Source organism: Echiichthys vipera (genome assembly GCF_963691815.1).
Source record: "Echiichthys vipera genome assembly, chromosome: 18".
In the NCBI taxonomy this organism is placed as follows: domain Eukaryota; kingdom Metazoa; phylum Chordata; class Actinopteri; order Perciformes; family Trachinidae; genus Echiichthys; species Echiichthys vipera.
Window position 1 is genome coordinate 27011186 of NC_139843.1, and position 22756 is coordinate 27033941.

Consider the following 22756-nt stretch of genomic DNA (forward strand, 5'->3'; position numbering starts at 1 on the left):
ACAGAATCTCAGAGAGTTTTTTTCATGACTGAGGGTATAATGGAGCTTGCTCAATAGGGTGAGTGGTGCTGCATGAGCAGTAATGTGTGCACTGTATCGTGCTGTTGTGGGAGCTGAGCAAGAAGGCAAAGCTTTCAATTTACCATTCGATCTACAGTATATTCCACCCTTGCCAATAGTCATGAGCTTTGGGTAGTGACCAAAAAAGAGAGAACATGGACACAAGTTTTATTTGTAGGATGGCTGTGCTCATGGTGATGGGAAGGAGCTCAGACATCTCGGGCCTCATTTATAAAACTGTGCATAGAATCCTTCCCAAAACATTGCGTTCGCACAAAATCATGAAAGTGCTGCGCAAAAAAAGATTCATAAAACTGTTCGGTGCACACGTGCACACAATTTTTCCTTTTTAAATACCGATAAATTCCCAACTGCGGTGAATTGTGCGGTGATTATCTCCGCCCAGTGTAATCCCACTTCTATTCCCACTATCTACTAGGGGTGGGACGGTTTATTAAAAAAATCTGTCCTGTTCGGTACGCTTGTCACGGTTCAGTACACGTGTTTACCGTTCGGTTTATGAGGTGCCTTCATGACCGCTGTCCTTTCTAGTATCCATCTCAGTGCTACGTCTCAGCGGGTCAAATGCTCCACGCGCTCCCTGTAGGTACACGGCCACAAGGCTACGCACGCTCTTCTTCGTGGTTTTTTTTAATCCTCTTGGCAACAGCTCACTAATCTCCGCTCTGTTTGTTCATTTCTGTCTGGTTAAATCTGTGGTTAAATCACCACATCAATGTCTGAAAAAAGAGAAGTTGACACAGGAAACCGTCAGTTCAACAGAGAATGGACAGAGAAGTTTTAGTTTCTGTCACTGTGAAGCCTGTGTTTACTCTGCAGTCATATCGGAGTGTAAAGAGGATAAGTTATTAAGGCTTTTTATTTTAAAAATCATGCTGCATTTATGTTACGTTAATTTGTGTCAGTCCAGTTTTTGATGAATAAACTAATGTTTCATTTGTGCTTGTAAGCCTGGCAAAGTAACTAGTAACTGAAGTAATCAGATAAATGTAGTGCAGTAAAAAGTAGAATATTTCCACTGATTTGTAGTGGAGCAGAAGTATAAAGTAGCATGTAAATAAAATACTCATGTAAAGGAGAAGAGTCTCAAACTTTACTTTAGTCCAATAATTGAGTGAAAACCTCTGGTTAACAAGTTTGTTCATTTAACAAGGATTGTTTTTGACAAGCTTCTTGCACTTTGAGGCCTATGACTAATATTTACATTGATAAAATAAAGACAATATATGTACTCCTATGTCGCTGCATTGTTTTACAATATCCATTAATGTGATGCTTGCATTTTTCCAGCCCCTCATTTTGGATAATTTTCGTCAACCGTCCCCAATTCCAAATGGATTGAATAGCCCTGATGTAGACTATTTCAGTCAGTTCAGTGATTGCTGTTTGGTCGTATTTTAGTGAAAGAAAACCTATTTTCTTCATTTTTTTAAAGATTTGATCATGTAAAAGTGTTTATATTCTTACCTAGAACGCAAACAATTGTTTACATTTTTGCCATCTAAATAAATAAACGCGTAAATGCAGCAATGTCTCTCCTACTGTTTCAGATCTCACTTCACTTTCATTTAAGATTGTTACAGTAATCCCTAAACAAGCTGCCTCATTATTTCAGTTTTTGCATGATTGCATGACATGTCCTTAAGAATATCTGAGGAAAAAAATGTTTATTAATTATTAGGCTACAGATCTGATACATGATATTTTAAGAATCTAAAAGACATAGAAAAAACAACCGAACCGAAAAACCGTGACCCCAAAACCGTGATATGAACTGAAAAGTGGATTTTGGGAACCGTTCCACCCCTACTATCTACCATAAATGGCAGATCTCATGAATATGCATGCTATCTTAATGAGGACGTTACATTGACGGACTCGAGGAAAATAACAGAGAAGGCAGTAGAAAGAAAGGTTCTTCGAGTTGACTCAACCGTTATTATTTGTAAGGAAGTTTAGCCCATATTCATACTATATAATATATATGATGGGAATAATATGGTAGTTCTTAATGTGTTTATATGCATGAAGTGAGAAAAGAAATAAAGGATGATATTCAAGAGCATTATTTGCGACACTTTAAAATCTCAGCAAGGTCAAATTTTATTGAACCGAGAATCTGGATCGAATCGCGACCCCAAGAATCAGAATAAAATGGAATCGTGAGGCACTTGAAGATTGCCATTCCTTGATACGACTACTGCAAAGATTATTCCAGGTACTGATTAAATGTATAAATGCTGAGATATTATCACTTGTGTCAAATGTACTGATGCTGTCCTCTTCTTGTTTGCGGCGATAGACAAGTGACGTTACCAAGAATGAACAATGATCAGTAAGCAGACTCACTCTCCCTGTGTTGAACAACTCCTCGTCAGTTTGTTTCATCAGGCTGGTGCCTCAGTCTCACATCAAGAAAGTCCTGATCTGAGAACAACCTACTTTACATCAATTCATCTCCACTTCCCTGGTGTGTTAATATGTGTGTCTATTCACACTCACCCCCTCAGCCTTCTCCTCTGTGTTGGCCAGCATCTCCTGAAGGGCTCGTACCGACAGTGATTGCTCCAACACAAAAGTGCAGATGGACAGATCTGGAGGCACATTCTGAAACAACAGGAACACCCCTTAGATGATTTAGTCATGTAGCAACTGATGACTGCTGACCATTGGTAGTGGTGGGAGATCAATGATGTAGAAATACTGTACTTTGTTGCAGGACTTGTTTGGTTTGGTTAGAAACTCTTTCTTTACACGTTAGTGTCTAGCGACATTACTTTTCCACACTACCTTATTCAGTCACTACAAAAAAAAACTGAATACAGTTTTATTTTGCAAACAATAACAGGCTTTTTCAATGTTCCAAATTAAAAATAATTTCACGACAGGTTAAGTCAAGAAACAATTGAGAAAACAAGGCCTAAGTTTTCCTATGATAATGTACAGGATTCTAATATGGTAAACATCTGACATCAGCAGAAAAAATAATTTGTAATCTACTGCAGCTGCAACCCAGGGAAAATACCTGTAATATCCACAGAATGCTCCTATAGGCACTGACAGTCTGCCTTTAGCTGTCAAGAATTTATTTATAGAAGCTTATAATGTCTAATATTATTAGTCACTATTGCAGGGATTAATAGTGCCTTCTGCTTCATGTCTGTCAAACAGAGCTGCCACTAAGTTGTGCACCAACTGCTAAGAAGTTGTAGTCTCTACTGCCCACATAAACCTAAACTCTTTTGGAATAGATCAGAGAATATTGACAACATTTTGTTATACATTTCCTCCTTATTTTAACATTTTCATATATTTACCTGTATACACAAAGATCCCTTTTGTTTCAACTACTTTCTTACATCACCATATTTGTATTGTCTAGCTTTTTAGTGTGTGAATTACAGTAACTGGTATTGTGTATTTGTTATTGCAAACATAAGGTTCTCAAATTGCCCTTAATGCAATTTGAATTGGACTGAAAAACAACAACAACAAAATTACTTTAAATTAATCATTACTGAACCCAATACCTACAAAGTATGCAATGGTACTGCAGTTTACGGCTTCATGTATAATTGGACCTTCCACTGTGCCAATCTAACTGAGGGCTTGTTGAAGATATACATTAGACGCATATTGATAATGCAGCCATTTAGCTATTAAGGCTTTTGAGTTTACAATAACCTGTAAGTTGGATGTACCACTCATTTCAACAAATTGCAAACAATTTTGGGTTTCCTTTTGGCTACTTGACTTTGTCTCATATAGACAGAATAGTGGCATTCAAGAGGAATTTGTTTTTTATGTTGTTGGCACGTTCAGTTTTTAATTTTTCCCTTGTATCGTATCTTGAAGCATGTTCAACTAAGTGTTAAAGATACCATAAAGGGAGGGGCACGGCAACATGCTTGTATGTGTTATGGGGTGTGTGTGTGTGTGTGTGTGTGTGTGTGTGTGTGCGTGCATGCCTGCGTGCGTGCGTGCGGGTGTGGGTGTGTGTGAGTGTATCGGTTTCGTATGTGTGTGATTCTCCATATTCAACCTTTAAAGTGACACGTTTCTGCTTGAATCTCAACACTGTGTTTACATGGAAATTAATATCCCGTTTATGAGGCTACAGAGGAATCAGGTTATTCATATTTCCTGTATACATGATAATTAGCAGTTACCTGGTTACAGCTTACTGCATTTAGTAGCCCCAGAGGTCCGAAGTTATCTTCAAACATTGCATTGTATATTTTCTTCATGTGGTGAATCTGATCAACGGTTAACTCTTGACCTATAGTGACAGGGAACTGAATGTTTTGGCACCCCACCATCTTTTTCTCTTCTCTTGCAATACTTATATGTAGAATGTATTACAAGAGACGGTGTCCTTGTGCGAGTGTTACCCCCTTGACGGTAGGCCTGAAGGAGTGTATTAAAGCTTGTATAAGTACCTTGGAGTTGGAGATGGATTCAAGGAAGCAGAGTCTGTTTCCAAAGCCTTCAGCAGCCAGACACAGTTTCTGTTGTTCCTTATGGACTGTGGCTGAGCACTGTAGGACCACCTCATCATCCTAAACACAGGAACACATGCAAACACACAGCAACACACACACAGCAACACACACACACACACACACACACACAGCTATAGTTACAAATCCAGAGATTACAGTTTTTTTTATTGCTTTGACGCAGTAGTCGACTCAAAATCAAATCAAAACTGTAAACGGAAAGGCCTCAACAGTGGCACCAATGGTCAAAATGACTCATTTTGCCTGCAAAAGGCTCTAACTCCGCCAAAACATTTACAGTTTTTTTGATTGCTTTGACGCAGTAGTCGACTCAAAATACACATTCTTCAAAACTGTTAACGCAAAGGCCTAAACCGTGGCACCAACGGTCAAAATGACTAATTTTGCCTGCAAAAGGCTCTACCTCCGCCAAAACATTTAACATATGGACCAAAAGCAAATTTTGCCCTCAAACAACACAACTTGCACACAAGTGCATAAGCCCTTCCAATCAGTCATTAGACAAGGGGCATCAAAATACAAAATTCAGCTCTCAGTGTGTATCAGTGATGCATTACTGGTCAGCAGCTTACATATCAGTGCCAATTTGCTTTCTTGCAAAACATAGATCCAGAATCATAAAGAATGATTTTTCAGATGTTATTGAATGCAGTATTCATTCTTTTTTTTTTTTTGAGATTGCGGCTAAGAAATGAAATATTCCAACAGAAACCACAGATATAGTATAAAAATCCACGACTGTGTCAGACATAAGGAAAATTAAAATAAAAATTCTGTACAATAAAGAAAAAAATATCTTCTAGTCAATTCTCTCTTGACGAATGGGCCACATGGCCTCATCTACATCGCACTCAATACTTTCTCTTGCGATGCACCTAGGGAAAAATCTTCTTGCATGCCTGATCTAGCCTTGGCATGCATCTGCATCTATATCTTGGGCAGCAGCGGTCATTGCATCGATCAAGGGCATCTGGTCATAGTGGCGATGTTGTAGTGTCACTTACTTCGGTAAGAAATGCTGCTATACTACACTGTCACTTTATACCACCACTACATCACTTATTTTGTGGTACTGTAACTTACTGCGGCTACACTTTACACTGTCTCTTTATATCACCACTACATCACTTTATTTATTTATTTAATGGTACTGTAACTATCTGCTTCTACACTTACTGTGCTTTAGGACATGCTGCTACATTTCACTGTGGTTTACTGTAACTTACTGTAACTTACTTCAGTACGAAATGCTGCTACACTCCACTGTGCCATACTGTCACTTAGTTCTGTGGGAAATGCTACTACATTTTTAACATTTTTAACACTTATAACTGATCGCTCCTTCTCACTTATTTAGTTTGTACTTATTTCATTTCAATCTGCTGCTAAACTGAACAGTGCGTATTGTTGTATATTGTATAAACCTACGCTTAACCACGATGTCTGTTGCACTCTGTCACACTTAGTTCATTGCTTGATTTATTTTACGTTAGCTTTGTTTTTATGCTTATTGTTACTCTGACCCTTTCCCACCTTTGTATTGAAACTGTTGCAAAATAATTTCCCTCGGGATGAATAAAGCTTCTTGAATCTTGAGTCTTGAATCTTGAATCTTGAATCTTGAATCGTAAACCTTCCATCTCCAAGCACTGAAGAATTCCTCTATAGGATTTAAAAATGGAGAGTATGGAGGAAGCCTGCAGACTGATTGCAAATTGAAAAGTTTTGTGAAGCAGTGTCAAACAGGTGCTTCAGTGATTTCAAACTGGTCAAGAAGTGTCTAAGAGATTGGAACATATATGTTCTGTTTGGTTACCACAGCTAAAGCAATGGAGTTTGGACTGCTTGAATGACATCCGCGTTAACTGATTTGCAAAAGGATGCGGGAAGTGTGTCAAAGCAATGACAATGGGTTAACTCATTTGCAAGAGGTGTCTTTTGCTCTGCTGAGAGAGTGATGATGAAGACTGAGAGGTTACCAGTTTCTTCAACCAGGTCAAAGCAATCAAAAAAAACTTTAAAATATGAACCAAAAGCAAAAGTTGCCCTCAAACAACACAACTTGCACACAAGTGCAGAAGCGCTTCCAATCAGTCATTAGACAAGGGGCATCAAAATACAAAATTCAGCTCTCAATGTGAATCAGTGCTGCATTACTGGCCAGCAGCTTATATATCAGTGCCAATTTGCTCTTTTGCAAAAAATAGATCCAGAATCATATACAATGATTTTTCAAATTTTGTTGAATGCAGTATTCATTCTTTTTTTTTGAGATTGTGGCTAAGAAATGAAATATTCCAACAGAAACCACATATATAGTATGAAAGAAAAAATACAGTAAAAGCCATCACTGTGTAAGACATAAGGAAAATAAAAATAAAAATTCTGTACGATAAAGAAAAAAATCTCTTCTAGTCAATTCTCTCTTGACGAATAGGCCACATGGCCTCTACATCGCACTCTCATCTGCCTTAGACCATCCATGCTTGCAAGTCACAACACACAACACCTTTTAAGCCTGCAGACTGATTGCAAATTGAGAAGTTGTGTGAAGCAGTGTCAAACAGGTGCTTCAGTGATTTCATACTGGTCAAGAAGTTTCTAAGAGATGGGAACATATATTTTCTGTTTGGTTACCACAGCTAAAGCAATGTAGTTTGGACTGCTTGAATGACATCTGCGTTAACTGATTTGCAAAAGGGTGTGGGAAGTGTGTCAAAACAATGACAATGGGTTAACTGATTTGCAAAAGGTGTCTTTTGCTCTCCTGAGAGATGTGATGATGAAGACTGAGAGGTTACCAGTTTCTTCAACCAGGTTAAAGCAATAAAAAAAACCTGTAATTGACCCAGAGCCATTAACAGAGATTTACTGTTGCTCATTGTCGGTGACATCTAAAACTGCAGAGCAACCTCTTTTTACTAAAATAACTGACAATCACTCACTTACAACAAGCCCTATACAGCAGTCAAAATAAATGCAGACACACATATATACAGTACTGTAAGTAAATACTTATTGTTGCCAATGGATGTACAAAATATAGAGTCAGGTACAGAATTGTCCATTGTGAATGTCATTCCTACTGTAATTCATAAGTGTGAAGTACCAAAATGTTGTATTAGCTGTCCAGATGTATGCCAATTTAAGACAATTTATGTAAGGTTTTATACAACTTATTGTGTTTAAATAGTTTAACATTTGAAAAGTTTAGTGTATTTTGCTAAAGGATTTGTCATATCCTACTAGTATCTAAAAATGTAAGCTTTAAATGCCAAACTGTATTTCTTATTCAGTCTTTGAGCTTAGCAGTCATGCTAACTTTTGGTAAGTGTTATCTTCACTTCTTTTTCTGATGTTGTACCTCTACTAGATAAAAAACAGTTAAAATTACATCAAATGCACAGATAACCAAGCCTATCCAGTCTAGATCAGGCAGATATCATTACCCATTTCAACTCATGCATTTAAATCAGATCAGTTAGATTGACAGAGACAGGCACACAGTGGCAGTAAAACACAAACCACCAACATACACTCGCTTTGTGACTGATTCACACTCACACACACACACACACACACACACACACACACACACACACACACACACACACACACACACACACACACACACACACACATCAGCGTGTCCACACCCCCACCATGGCAGGGGAAACAATACCCTTGACTATTGGTGCGTTCCATTTGAACTGGGAAGTTGTAATTTCCAAGTTTCCAGTTGGAAAAAGTCTTGTTGGAGACACCAACCCCGACCTCACAATCCAACATGGCTGTATGTATATACCATTTATCAGAACTTGTCTTATTTGTGTTGCATTAAATCAGTACTGTCCATATTCTCTCTATGGTTGCTACAGTGTTTGCATATGAAAAATACCATATAATGGATTGTTATTAATTCGTATTGCTAACAGTGGAAAACCTGGCTTGAGTCCACCAACCTCCCTGAATCTAATGCTAAAGGGACAAGTTTTCGTGTCCATGCATTTAGGTGATAGTAGGCTCACTCCTAGGCTGTTGAAGTTCAGGCCAGTCAATGACTACATCTAAGTTTCTGGCTTGGTTTGTGGTATTTTAGCATTACCGTGCAAAGCTCGGTGCAGTGGTGTATCATGTAGTATGTGAGTGTGTGTGTGTGTGTGTGTGTGTGTGTGTGTGTGTGTGTGTGTGTGTGTGTGTGTGTGTGTGTGTGTGTGTGTGTTATTTTAATGTAAAGCAATTTGGGCCGCATTTTATACGTATGAAAGGTGCTATGTAAATAAAGTTGATTTGATTTGATTTATGTGACTATGTTCCATTTACGTTTGCTGTATATGAAACAATGAATATCATTATCGAGATAAATTTCATAGGAGTGCTAGTGTCCATATTCATTTGTGTAAATATTTGTTCATGTCTGTTAAGCAGCTGTAGGTTCATTAAACACAAAGGGCTTTTTTCTACCAGCGCTAACCAATACAAACATTACAGAACATACATCTTTTTACAAAATTGATTCAGAGCATCATACGCACAGTTATAAAGAAAAGAAATAATTTAGGCGAGGCCTAAGGCTTTATCAGGACAGGCAGGCAATTAATACAGTAGGCTTGAATATGTCTAAACAGGGTCTCGCTAGTACTACTAATTCAGGTCCTCATTAATGCACACTGCAACATTGTTCATACATCACAATAAACAAGGCTTTAGCCTTTTTCTTCTCCTCCTGTGCCCCACTTTCATATTTGCGTTTCATTTTTGCGTCTGCTTTTTTAAAATTCTAAAAACTAACAGGTATGCACATGTCGGGGCACGAGCATTGACAGTGGCCTTGATGTCTATTTATATACGACTGTTCCCCACGATGGACATTTAAAAAGATGCAGCTCGAAGTCAGATTTGGTCAGATGAAAATATTCAGAAAAAGTCAGACGAAACTAAATATCCAATGGTTGACGACGTACAAGTAAGAAGCAGTCGAGCCGAGGCCTGGATCATTTCAAGTAATGTGAGTACAAGCGGGCCTGGCCAGTGAGGGAAAGGGAGGATTATGCTAAAGCATGGGATGGATCATCTGGGCCCAGTGTGGGCTCCTACCAGTAGGGTGAGGTTGTTGGCCTCACACCATGACACCAGACTGGCCACCTCCCTCCTGTAGGCCGCTTCGTCCCCGCCAGTGATGCATCCCATCACTGTGGTGTCTTCCACGACATTTAGGAGGGTGTTATCCTTGTAGATAAGAAAACAACTCAACATACATTATGATGAATTATGGCTTCCTTTGTTGTTTCATCATTCATGAGGGCTCTCTACCACTAAAAGTCCAAACAGAAAATGGCCAAAGAGTGAGAGTGAGAGTCCCAGGGGAATAATTCTGGTGAATTGTCTGCTGCAGTGAATAGCATGGATGGGCAGGCTTCTGGCCACTATACCATACAAGCAGAATGTATTTTTATAGATACAGCTGGAAATAACTAAATGTAATAGAGTTCCATTGGGGAACATTGAAGTTGTCATAAGCTGCCTCCGGAATTCATCAGTCACTGTGGTTCTGCTTAATTGCCAAGATGTGTGGGCTGAGGGAATACCATCACACTCACACACAGAGCCATGTAAGGTCCGTTGGAAGCTAATGTCTTAATGACTCTTATAATGTCTGTCACACACAATCCCTCCTGCCCACACACACATACTGCACATGCACACAAAATGAACTGGGAGGTAGCTGAGATAACTACTGTGGTTACCATTAACTTGAATAATGCCTTAGTGACATTTATAATGTCTAACACAGAAACTGTTCCCTACATGAACATGTCTAGTGTCTGTGGTTTGCATTCCAGCCTGAGAGAGAGAGAGAGAGAGAAAATGGGAGAGAGACAGACATAGAGGGACTGACAGAAGATCAAAAACAGTAGCTCTGCACCATATGTAGTAATTGCAAATTTGTCAGGCTGTTGTCATTTACTGTTCATACTTATACCTACAAGAAGTAATGCACTATTTCATTTTATAATTTATATACAGTATAACCTATGTAATTGTGAGCCAGGACATGCAGGGCTAGCTCTATCGCCCCTATCAGCAAGGTGACATTTGTCTGTGCTTTCAAAAACTATTACAATTCATGTTGAAAATGTAATCTGTTTAAGGATGTAACAATGCTATGCTTAAGGCTTGGTTGGTTTTAGGCCCAAAAACAATGGTTATCATGAGCCCCCTTTTACACACCTTTTGCACTGCAAACCTGAAATTAGGTATTACCGGGCTGGGCAGTAAGCGAGAACGCAAAATGTCTAATTCAGAGTTTACTCTCCCAGCTCCTTAGTACAAGGACCATTTTTTTATCTCCGATGTGTGTGAACAGAGCCTCCAGTGTATTCACGGAGAGAGTGTTGATGGCATTCCTATCACACTGCGGTTGACACTGTATTTCTACTGTATTACACTCTCAGCCACCAGAGGGTACTGCAGGACCCTCTGCATCCTCACTTCCCACACCTATGCTGATGTCTAAAAAATTCTGATTAACGTCATATAAAGAGTGTTGTTGGAAGTAATTTTCTTTAACACAGCAAAAAAGTAATGAACTTCATTAAATGTATAAAAAAAAAAAGGACAGCAAGTCAGATAGTTCCCGAAAAGACTTTCAGGAAGTAGATGAATGGACAACCCATACATTTACAATGACAAGAAAGGGAATTTCAAAAGATGGAAGCATGCACTATTTTGTATTACACTATACAAGTGTTTTTAAAAACACTTTTAGGTGTGTGTGTGTGTGTGTGTGTGTGTGTGTGTGTGTGTGTGTGTGTGTGTGTGTGTGTGTGATAGACATAGCAACAGAATGGCTACCCTTGCTTGAGGAAAAACACTCTAATGCTGCATCTACTCTCCCACACACACAGAAATAGACTGACATAAATTACACACACACACACACACACACACACGCATTGTGTGTACAAGCATGAAAACATCCTGAAAAATAAAATCAGAAATGCACACTCACACACACACACACACACACACACAACCACACACACACACACAGTGCATGGTCAGTGCTCATCAGTACTGCACTCAAAAGCAGCACAGAGTTGAATGCACAGTCTTACACAACAGCTTATTCAACAGTAGCATTCAGTGGGAACATTCAAATGACCTTAGTGAAACACAGTGCATGATTGGAGGCAAGGGAGAGAGACAGACAGACAGAGAGCTGTCACAGAGACCTGTTTGTAGTCTATCATGGACAAGCAGGATCACAGAAGGACACGATAATGATGGTTAATCCTCCTCTGACACAAGAGACAACAAAGTATTGGAAAGTAATAAACACTGTTAACATTTTTAATCCCATCCACTGAGCCCATCCATCTACAGGCTGAGGGTTCCACATATATCAGGCAGAGTTTAGTTTTGTTTTTGAAAATCCAGGTTCAACAGATCAAAGACATAGTTCAACAGGCCTGTTTGCTTTTTGTCAGCATTGTTATTTTTGCAGTCAACAAACCTCATGAAAAGAGCCCAAACATGGTCCATGCATGTATGTGAATGCAGATGCTTTGAGGTGTCGGTGGTTTCTGGAATGTGTCCCCTGAAAATTGTAACCCAGCGCCAGTTTGAGTTGTAGTCGGAGCGTTGCCACCAGGGCTGCTACATGTATGACATCAGTCAGTGACATGTTTTCTATGCTGTTATAGATGAGAAAGAGAAAGCTTACCCCTTCTGTTTTCATTCTCTTTTGCTAAAAAGGGTTCAGTTTGACGAAGTTCGAGCTGAAAATGTCCATTTCTGACACTTCATCACCTCTTCATTAAGACACACATCCCACTGCCGATGCTTTTTTCTTTTTTCTTCATTCTGTGCAGAAAGCACAGCATTACACATTCCTGTAGATTTTAAACAAACACCATTCAAACTGGAATAAATAGTGCATTTATTCAGGACTATTTTTAGCAGTAGAATTAACCATAGTTGGTGCTCTAGTGAGTTTTTGTGGCAGCAGTAAAAAATATATGAAAAGAATCTACATTGTACTAGTTTTTGGACACAAATGGAGCTCCATGACACAGAGGAAGAATATATCAGGCTGTGATACACCACCAACACTCATTGTTGGTTTGACTCTGCACATGATATTTGATTAATAGAAGAACACATAGAATATTAGCAGGGTTATCATTTAAGTACACAGCACGAATCAGGACTTGGTTAGCCTTTCTTGGCTTAAAGACAGGGAGCAGGGGGAAACAGCTAGCATGTTTCTGTCTGGATGTAAAACTGAAACAATGATCTAAAAGATGCAAAAATGCTTGGTAGAGCTGACTGCAGCATTGGTAATAATGTTTAAATAATTAAAAATAGAAGGGATAGACCTGCAGCTGCAGTTTTAATGATGTATGCTACTGTAATTCATATCAAAGCTGAAGAGTGACACAAAATGTGGTTTGAGTCAATTGAAAGCCCTTCAATGTTTATATTAAGTCTGCTTGCTCATATATACCGGAGATCAAATCAGCCCCCCTAGCGACCCCGATAGAGACAAGCGGCTGAAGATGGATGAATGGATGGGTTTTAAAACACAGGAAAAAACACATTCTTTATCCCCTTGTGATGCAGAAGTTCTTTATCTGAGCATACAATGTTCAGCTCTGTGTTTGTTGTGTGATACTTCCTATTCTGTGATACAAGTATGACGAAGGTTATTGCCTGTAATGTGACTAAATATGACTATACTGCTTTGTCATCTAAACGCTGATTATGTATTCATGTATGGTATGAAATGAAAACTGCCTTGAGTTCTGGGTCTGTGTCTCCAGCAGCCTGCGTTTGTGTGCGTGGAGCACAGTCCTTTTATACAGAAAATGTGTTGAGAAATAAAACCACAGAGAAAAGCCAAGACTTGTTTGTGTCTAATCTTTGTTGACGGATTTTTCCCATAACAGATCTGGTCTCTGGGCGGGCCATTTCATTATTTCAATATTTTTAGCTTTAAGGAACTGCTTCACCTGTTTTGCAGTGTGACAGGGGACATTGTCTTCGTGAAAATTGCAGCTGATTGAGAGACAGTTGCAGTGGAGGTATTGCATGTTGCTGAAGGAGGTTCACATAAACATTTGCATTCACCCTGCCATGTAGCTGTACAAGAGGCCCAACTCCTGCTGCAGAAAACATCCCCAAACCATGACACTTCCTCCTCCAAATGTAACTGACTTCTTTATACACTTTGGTTACAGTCTTTCCCCAGTCCTACGCCCAACATAATGTTTCCATCAGATCCAAATAAACTAAACGTCCTCTCATCACTGAAGTCACTCTGGGCCAGTTCTCCTCTGTCCACACAACATGCTCTTCAGCAAAGGCAAGTCTAGCCTTTTTATTGTTTCTGCTGATGAGAGGTTTGGTCACTGCAGAGTGGGCTTTCACTCCAAAAACTCTTAAATGATGAGACACTGTGCAGAGAAAGATCCTTGCCATGTTCAGCACTGAACTGGAGACCAACTCCAGCTGCAGTGTTGAACTGATTCCCCATTGAGAGTCTTCTCATAATCCTCTCCTCTCGTGCACTTTACATTGACGACCGGCCTTTTTGAGGGACTTAAATGAATCTGTGTCCTTGTAAAGTTTTAATCTTCTTGAAATCACAGAATGTGAATGCCAAACCTCTCTCTGATGGCTGAAAGGGGTCATCCCTTTGGCCTTCATCTGGACAGTCTGCTGTCTCAGGGTTTCAGTCACCTTAGAGCAGCTCACCATCTTGTAAAGTAAACAGGAGAGCTGCATATAAATAGGGTCCAACAATGAAGTCAGTGTTCACAAGGTGCCAGATTAACACCAATAACTGGGCTAAACTAAACTAACTAAAACATGCTAGTACAGCAGTGGTATAGACGCAGAGGATATTCTATCAAATTATGAACAATAAAGAATAACAATATTTTAGAATAAATCAAGAATTAATACTTTGTTCTCTAATTTTGATTTCCAGTGTATGTCTCTGTTTTACCAATCTTTAGGTATCCAAGCCCAAAAAGTCTCTATTAAACAGTCAAAATCTGACAGAAGAATTTCACCAGCTTCTGCTACAGTGCTGCTGTTTTGGATGTGCAAGATCAGTTTGGATTTGGAAGAGACGCACACACACACACGCACACGCACACGCACACGCACACGCACACGCACACACACACACACACACCACACAGGCAGTGGGCAGGTCAGCGTTGGAGGGTTTAAAAGCTTGGCACAGAGAGGGAGTGAGTGTGGAGGAGGGGGAAGCGTCAATGATGTAATCTGAGTAAAGCAGAGGGAAGAGGAAAGCAGAGAGGGAGACACTTGGCTCTGATCAGATATTGCTGCATACTGTAGAAATACTGAGAATTTCTCATTAATCATCATTTATATATTACATTAATGTACAGATGACTCATTTATTGTTTAGTTGAAATATGATGTGATTTATATTCATCTTTAGTAGAATAAGGACTGGCAATATGATATTACCTGGTTTTCATATCACTAACAATTGTTGCATTTACCTCTGTAACAATAATTAGAGCCCAACTAATATGGAATTTTTAAGACCAACACTGAAACAGACACCACTAGGGAGGGAAAATTCACAGATTATGGTGGTCAATATAGAATTTTTTTTAGCTGTAATGAAAATAGACCTTTTCTATGTGGATTTTTTGCTGATATGACTCTGAGAAGGAATATTTAACATTCCCAGTCCCAGCCTGGTCAGTTGCGTACATGAACTGATGAAGCCTCTTGGATGAGAGGTGAAACGTCTTCCTTGACAAATTTGACTGAAATTGCTTTGTGGATAACGATGACCTGGACAAATGAGACCATTCACAGGATTATTTTACATTATATATATAATGTTTTACATTGTCAACCAATTCAAAATGAACACAATACAAATTAATACAATAAATAGCTTAATAAACATATTCAGTACCAGTCAATTGCTGATAATTTACATAAAGAATAAATAAAATTAAAATGAATAGCTTAATAGTACTGTCTGTTCAGTATTGATGTTTTTGGGGTGTAGTTAAGGTGTCGGCTGCTGAAGGAGAGGGGGCAGTGGCTCAGCCAATGATCAGACAGCTGGACAGAATCAGGTAATCAGTCAGCTATATAAGCATGTTTGTAAGCTGGTTGTGGTCTCTTGGCAGTTGGCTGGGTCCAGGCACAGGGCTGGAGCAGAGACAGGCAGCAGAGGCAAGAATTTCCTTAAACACTTAGCGGTCAGAGCCACAGCTGTTCTTTTGGGTTTGCTTTTGTGTGACTTTAATTCAACTTTGTTGGGGAAAAAGTAAACTCTCCTTCCATCCTTTGTACTGAGCGGTGAGCGGACAATAATATCTTTTAAAATACACCTGTGCACAAGATTATATACCCTCACTTGTACTGAATGATAAAGAAGCTTTTGGACTGCAGGCAGAGGGAGTGAAGGAGTTAGCCTATGTGGTAATTTTTCAATAATGGTTGAAATTGCCTGTTAGAACATTTGTTTGCATGCGCTCTTGAAGGTAGGATTTTTTTAATTTTATTATTAAAGAATTATGCAAAGATATACAGGAGTTTTGTGTGTAACATTGTAAAAATAAACTTGGAATGTCCAAAGAAAGGACAGTAGTTGTGGAGACTGTATCTTGCTCTGGACCGCAGTGCTAAGCAGATGGATAGATGGACCACCCACCCAACCCACCGATCATCATAATCAGGATCTGGAGTAATGTATTTTGATATATTCTCTCAACCGGCATCTGTCTGTGAATTTGGTCTGTGGCTATGGAATAATTATTCTAACCAATAACCCTCATAGATGCCTTCTTTTGGGGAGTGTAGGATGTTTTCTCTGCCATGTTTTAGTCTGTTAGTTCTTATCTCAGCCATATGTCTTCACTCCCACATAAAGACATAGCTTACATAACAGCGGCTGCACCTCCCTGTTTAACCGCTCCACATCTGAATGTGCACCAGTTAATCTGTTTCTTCCTTTTTTCTGCAGGCATCACTTTCTCCCCCAATATCAATATCCTTATTGTAGTCAGGCTTAGCGTGAGGCAGGCAGTGATGCACTGTTGTTGTAATTAAAGAGACATTTGGGATTATGCCACGAAAGTAACTGGCCAGTCGTGTGTGTGTGTTGCTGTCAGAGATATCACAAGCAAACACAAAGACAAGTATGTTGCAGAGGAGAGCCTTTGCACACTCACACGCTCTGACATGCCAGTGACCAAATGAATGCCATAATGGCGCTAGTAAGAGTGGTGAGGGGAGCAACATCTGCAAAGTTCCTACAGAATCCGCGATAATAGCCTGCCATCCACAGAAAACGGCAGAGCTCACGTCCAGTTTGGAGCACAGGGAACTCCAGAATGGCCTGAATTTTAGCAGTGAATTGGCGCACCTGACCCTGACCTACCAGCTGCACGGCATAAGGGGGAGTGAGGGATGCTTTTTTTTTTTTTTAATCTTCGAGTCTCCATGTGCTCAGACCAAGTGTTTGTGTAGGCTACTATATCGTTGAGGTACACCTCGCAATGTTTTACACCAGATAGGACAATGTGCATTAAGCAATTTAAGATGATATGAATCTGGTGTGGTGGCAGAGTTCATTTTACGGAATTCGGTGCAGAAGCGCAGCGATTTGGGCACAAGAAGACATGGAGAACTCCACAGACTACGGCTCAGCTAAACCATTTTCCAGCAGGTAATCTATCTCCTTCTGGAAAAGTGCACGTTTTGCGGGGTTAACGTGGTAGGTGTGCTGCTTATTTGGAAAAGGGTTACCAACATCGTCGTGGGAGAGGACAGTGGTTCGGGATGGACGTCTGAAAAGAGACAGAGGTTATTTTTCACTAGATGAATATCTTTCTTAGCATTAGAATCCAAATGGTGCATGTGGGAATTCAGTTTTGTAGACAAGAACGATCGCCACAATTTTAAAAAGTCCAAAAATCTATACGATACTATACTAAGAAATTGCTACATACATTAAATTGCTTTAATGTACAGTTTATCAAATTTTTTCAAGCTTCAAGTTAAACAGCAGATCCCTTATCTAGTGAGAAATCGACGGTGGGTGAGCATCTTTCGTATCAGGCATCAAGCTAAGAGGGTAGTAAAGACCAGAACTTTGTGTCCCCCCATGGGTAGCTGCATTCCTTCAGAAACAATTCCAAATAGTGCAATGTAAAGTTCTGGGTCTATTTTAACTGTTAATACTATTGAGAGGGCTTCAAAAAGTTTGGGACAGCGCCAAAACATGTGTAACAATGTTGAGTCTGCGGACCTACACCTGTCACATGGTGGGGTTGGTTTGTGGATATATTTTAGCTAAATTGGATTTAGAAAGGTGAACACGATGTACGACTTTAAATTGAATTAAAGAGTCTGGAGGACACATGGAGAAGGAATGAATATTCAAGATTTAAGCCCACATTTATTTTGTTATTGCAAATCTTTTTTATGCTGTTTTGATTCCAGATGAGGGAAGGCAGTTTAAATTAATGATTAGCTGTAATATAGATGATATAAATTCCTTAATCTGTTGGATCTGAAAATATTATGGTATCAAGAATCATATCACATGGCGTAGTGGGAAATTGGGGAATAGTTTCTTTAGTATAATACCTCCTAAACAAACGGGGGTTTGGTATATTGAATTTCTTGGATAGCTGTTAAAAGAGGCAAAATTGTTGCCTACAAAAATCATATATATATATAGACACACACACACACACACTTGCATGACAATCACTTTGAGTTTTATTAACACAAATCCACAGAAGCTCTCACTACACCTTCGTCACACGAATCCCAAAATGTCTCCTTCCAGCCTCTCACTTTAAACTGATGTTTGTGTGTTTGCAAAGTTTACAAGCACCACAATTTCATATACACGCCTATTACTGGCCATCACTTTTTAGGCTCTCCCAGTGTGTTTGTGTGTCCAGAACATCATCAAAACATGCCCATAAATAGTCCTGTTATTCACTTGGCAGGATGTGATCTTATTGGCCTCTATTTCCTGTTATCCATTGTTCCTGTTGCACACACACTTTGATGTGCGTAATGATAATGATAGCCTTACTTTCTTCCACACCCTTAGCACTAAGAACACTCAATTCCTTACAAAATCAGTCTATGGTCTGTCTGTTCTTTTGCACTGTTCTGTTGGTGAGATTTGTGATGTGGTATGGATGCACTTTATTACTGTGATTTGTGTCATATGTGGTAATGTGACTGAAACAATTTTAGTTTTTACCATTAGTTATTTTTATCTGTTCCACTTCTACTTATTAACAGATACAGAATAGGGACGAAACAGTTACCAGTTTAATGATAAACTGAGGTAAAATCCTCAACATTTAGCATTACCATTTCAAATGTGAACCATCATGGAAACCCTGTTTCATTGCTTGCAAACTTGTAAAGCCGGCAGGCTGAAAATGAATATCACTGACCAGGGAGTTGACAAGAGTGTCATATGCTTTTTTGTCGCTGGGGGTTTACATGGTGTAACTGACAGTGGAAGGAACTCCTCCTTGGTACATGGCTCTGTGTGTAATCATGTTCAGTGCTAGCTAGCGCATATGTTGAGCTAACAATCCCACCATTTGAATACTCACATTTTGCCCAGAGCTGTACCTAGATAAACCGATACAGATAAATACTTTTCACTATTGGTTTTCCAAATCCTGGTACACAGCGTCGTAAAGAGTGTCTGCTCACACTGCTAACTTGTTGTTCCTGTTTGGAGGTCTGCACAGACTTGTTTCAGTCTTTACCAGTTCAGCCTTCTTGCCGATGGCTGTTACGCCCCTTTCAAGTTGAGCCACTGCATTGCAGTCCGCTGACAAACCCGTCTTGTGTGTCCAGTTAACAGCTAACATCTAACGCAGCTACACACACAGAGTAAATCAATGGTCAGTTAACTGCAGCATAACGTGACAACATAAAACATTTATAGTAAACTAATGCAGGCTACTATAGAACTTAAGCTGAGTACAGTTTGGAGGTAAAATCACTTTGAGTTTGGTGCTACATCATTTTGATCACAATAACTAGGGCTGTGCGACAGGCACATCGTTAGACCTGAGCATTCGAGGCTAAAGCCCAGAGCTCTATGCTGTCAAATTTTTAATTTTTAAAAACAAAACCACGATGATGAAAATTGCCCAGTACAGTAGACTTTTATGTGGTTGAATTACCACATTACCAGCAGTCGCAGATGCAACACTGTAGCAGTGAAAACTGCAAAATTCACTGTGGCCACACTTACAAGCAGACTGACTTGATGACTTCAAAATCCAACTTAAAACAGACTGACATGTCAGTGTTTCAGTTTAACAGTGACTCTGTTGACTGGAGACTTTCAGCTGAGTGCCTCTGTGTTGCAGATGATGAAAACAGGATTATGATTTTTAGAAAGATACTCATAGACTGTATGAAAAGGAGATACTCTGATCTGTTTTACTACATAAGGGTGACAGGTACGTGGCTGGTGGTGCACCGAGTTAATCTCTTGACTTACATTTATTTTCCCCCAACGGCATGACTACCATTCTCCTTAAAGAAAAGAAAATGTGTGGTGAATGAAATTCAAAATTCTGTGTTAACACAAGCAGGTTTAAAAAATAAATAGATTAATTTACCATTGGTCTTTCTCTTCCTTCTCAAACTACGTCATAATTACATTTTTATCTGCCCAATTTAAAAATTTCTTGGGGGAGAAACCCCGAACCCCTGTCTGAAAACGACTAACTTCTGGCCTACAGCCCGGATATTTTTATTAGCTGCTGCACCTGCTGTGCGATATATGTATTGTATGACGACAGAAAAACGCAACACCACAGGAAATCGAGGGGGCAGTATAGAGTCAGTATAGAGTCAGTCCAACCATTCACGAAAATTGACAAAGAAGAGAGTAGTAACTGGACATTTAAAAAGCAAATCATCGAAAGTAGCAGCACACAACAGCCAGAAAACTCAAAGGAGAAGAAGTAGCGGTGGACATCCTGAAGTTTTGGAAGTGCCTTTCGTCAACCAGCTCTCTCATCGTCAAAACCAAAGAAAAAAACTCTCCATTAAGGCCACCGTCGTGTACACTTTTTGCGCCCTTTTTTCCGATTTAGGACAGCAAAATCATCTCCTCTACGGACGCAATGTTTGCGATTGTTGATGCCGGTAATTTACGACAGGCATTCCCCTCTAGAGGATGTATTGTGTAACAACGCTGAAACCGGATGTTTGTATGAAGGGGAGCACTGGAGACAACATTTGGAACGGACCGACAAATTTCGTCTGGACCCAGAGGTAGGAATCCAACTTAACTTGATTTGTCCGGTTAAAATTTCTGTAGCTGGTTAAGTAAAACAGCATATGACATTGATGGCAGCATAATTATAAGTTAGCACTGCAAGAAATGGTGTCTTCATCTATTGAAAAGAAGATGATGCTGTTATCTTGATTCTGATTGGTCAAAGACCCGAGACGTCGCATGAAAGATGTTTTATTGAGAAGAAAATCACCACAGCCCGAGGGACTTCTATGGTCTCACTCCAGTCTGTGGGGAAAGAAGCCTATGTCCGATTGTGCTGGCCATTTCACCCCTGGACTGACGTGCGCCTGCCGCTCTGTGTCACACGCTGCCACCCAGAATGAGAGGGCTTATTATTTCCACACGTTCACAGTGCAATTAAAAACGAGTAGTCCAAGAATGTTGTGTGTGTGTGTGTGTGTGTGTGTGTGTGTGTGTGTGTGTGTGTGTGTGTGTGTGTGTGTGTGTGTGTGTGTGTGTGTGTGTGTGTGTGTGTGTGTGTGTGTGTGTGTGTGTGTGTGTGTGTGTGTGTGTGTGTGTGTGTGTGTGTGTTTTCAGTCCACCCCACCACTTTGGTCCAGTCAGAAATATCTCAACAAATACAAAATGGATGACAGATGCAGTTTGGTACAGAAAATCATTGGGCCAAGAGGATAAATCCTAATGACTTTCTGATGTTTCCTCTAGTCAAGTCAAATTTTATTTCTATAGCACATTCACAGGATCTCAAAGCCTCCATTTCAACGTTCGAAGCAAAGCTGGACCACGTCCACGCCACAGTGTCCGTCCACGCTCAGAAGATAGGCTCCCTCGAGGTAAATGCTAATCTACTAGATGAGTGTCTGCTAACACTGAAGGCCTCCTGTGCCACGCTAGCAGAGAGCAACGCTAAGCTTTTAGCTAAAGTAAGCGACCTTTACGGCCAGTAATTATCAGCCTGCACAGATTCCAGGAGAAGGAGAAAAGGTTTTTTTTCTGTTTTGTTTGTTCCATTTTACCCTTCCCCACTACTACAGAATACTTTAAGGTCATGCAGTGTCATTCTAACTTATTATCATTGTTCCTATGGCTAATGCTGTTAAGACAGTTACTGGAGTCCTTCTGATTTCCTGGAATATTAAGGGAATGAACAACGTGATCAAAATTGGTAAGGTCCTGACACAGTTACAGCACCTTAAGGGGGATGTGATGTTTCTGCAGGAAACACATCTCAAATCAGCTGAAACCCCACGTAGTAAGACGGCGTGGATGAGTTATCCATTCCATTCCAAATTTACAGATGGAGTTAGAGGGGCAGCTATCATCATTTGTAAAAGGGTCCCGTTTGAGCCGACACATGTAATCCTAGATACTGCCGACTGCTATGTCATAGTTTCAGGCAAACTTCAGAACACACCAGTGGTCTTAGTTTCGGTTTATGTGCCAACCTGGGACGGATAACAGTTTTATCCCCCCCCCCCCCCCCCCCCGCCATGTACACCACACATTCTCCCGAACTGATTTATTTTTACTCAACAACAATCTCCTTTGCTGTGTGAATGCATGGGAATATCACCCAATAGTCATTTCTGACCATGCTCCTACCACAGTTGACATTAGTTTTTCACGGGATACAATTCCAGGTTCACCATGGAGGTTCAGCTCACACTTACTGTCGGATAGTACGTTTAAAGATTTGGTTGCGATTTAAATCCGCTCTTAAATAAAGTTTAATGCAGTGGCACTCTATGGGAAGCGCTTAAAGCAACTATTCGGGGACAGGTGATATCCTATATTTCTCAAATGAGAAGGGCTGAACGTGCTAGGC

The 22756-nt window shown here is 39.9% G+C and overlaps 1 protein-coding gene across 1 annotated transcript in view; it reads right to left on the reverse strand.

Annotated features, from left to right (window-relative positions):
• Positions 1-22756, reverse strand: part of ryr2a (ryanodine receptor 2a (cardiac)) — a gene marked incomplete at its 5' end in the record, with an annotated part of 336158 nt that overhangs the window by 268959 nt on the left and 44443 nt on the right. Inside the window, 2 exons of the mRNA XM_083932619.1 lie at positions 2578-2688; positions 4521-4640. Coding sequence (XP_083788745.1) covers positions 2578-2688; positions 4521-4640 — 231 coding nt within the window. The remainder of the gene's footprint in view (positions 1-2577; positions 2689-4520; positions 4641-22756) is intronic.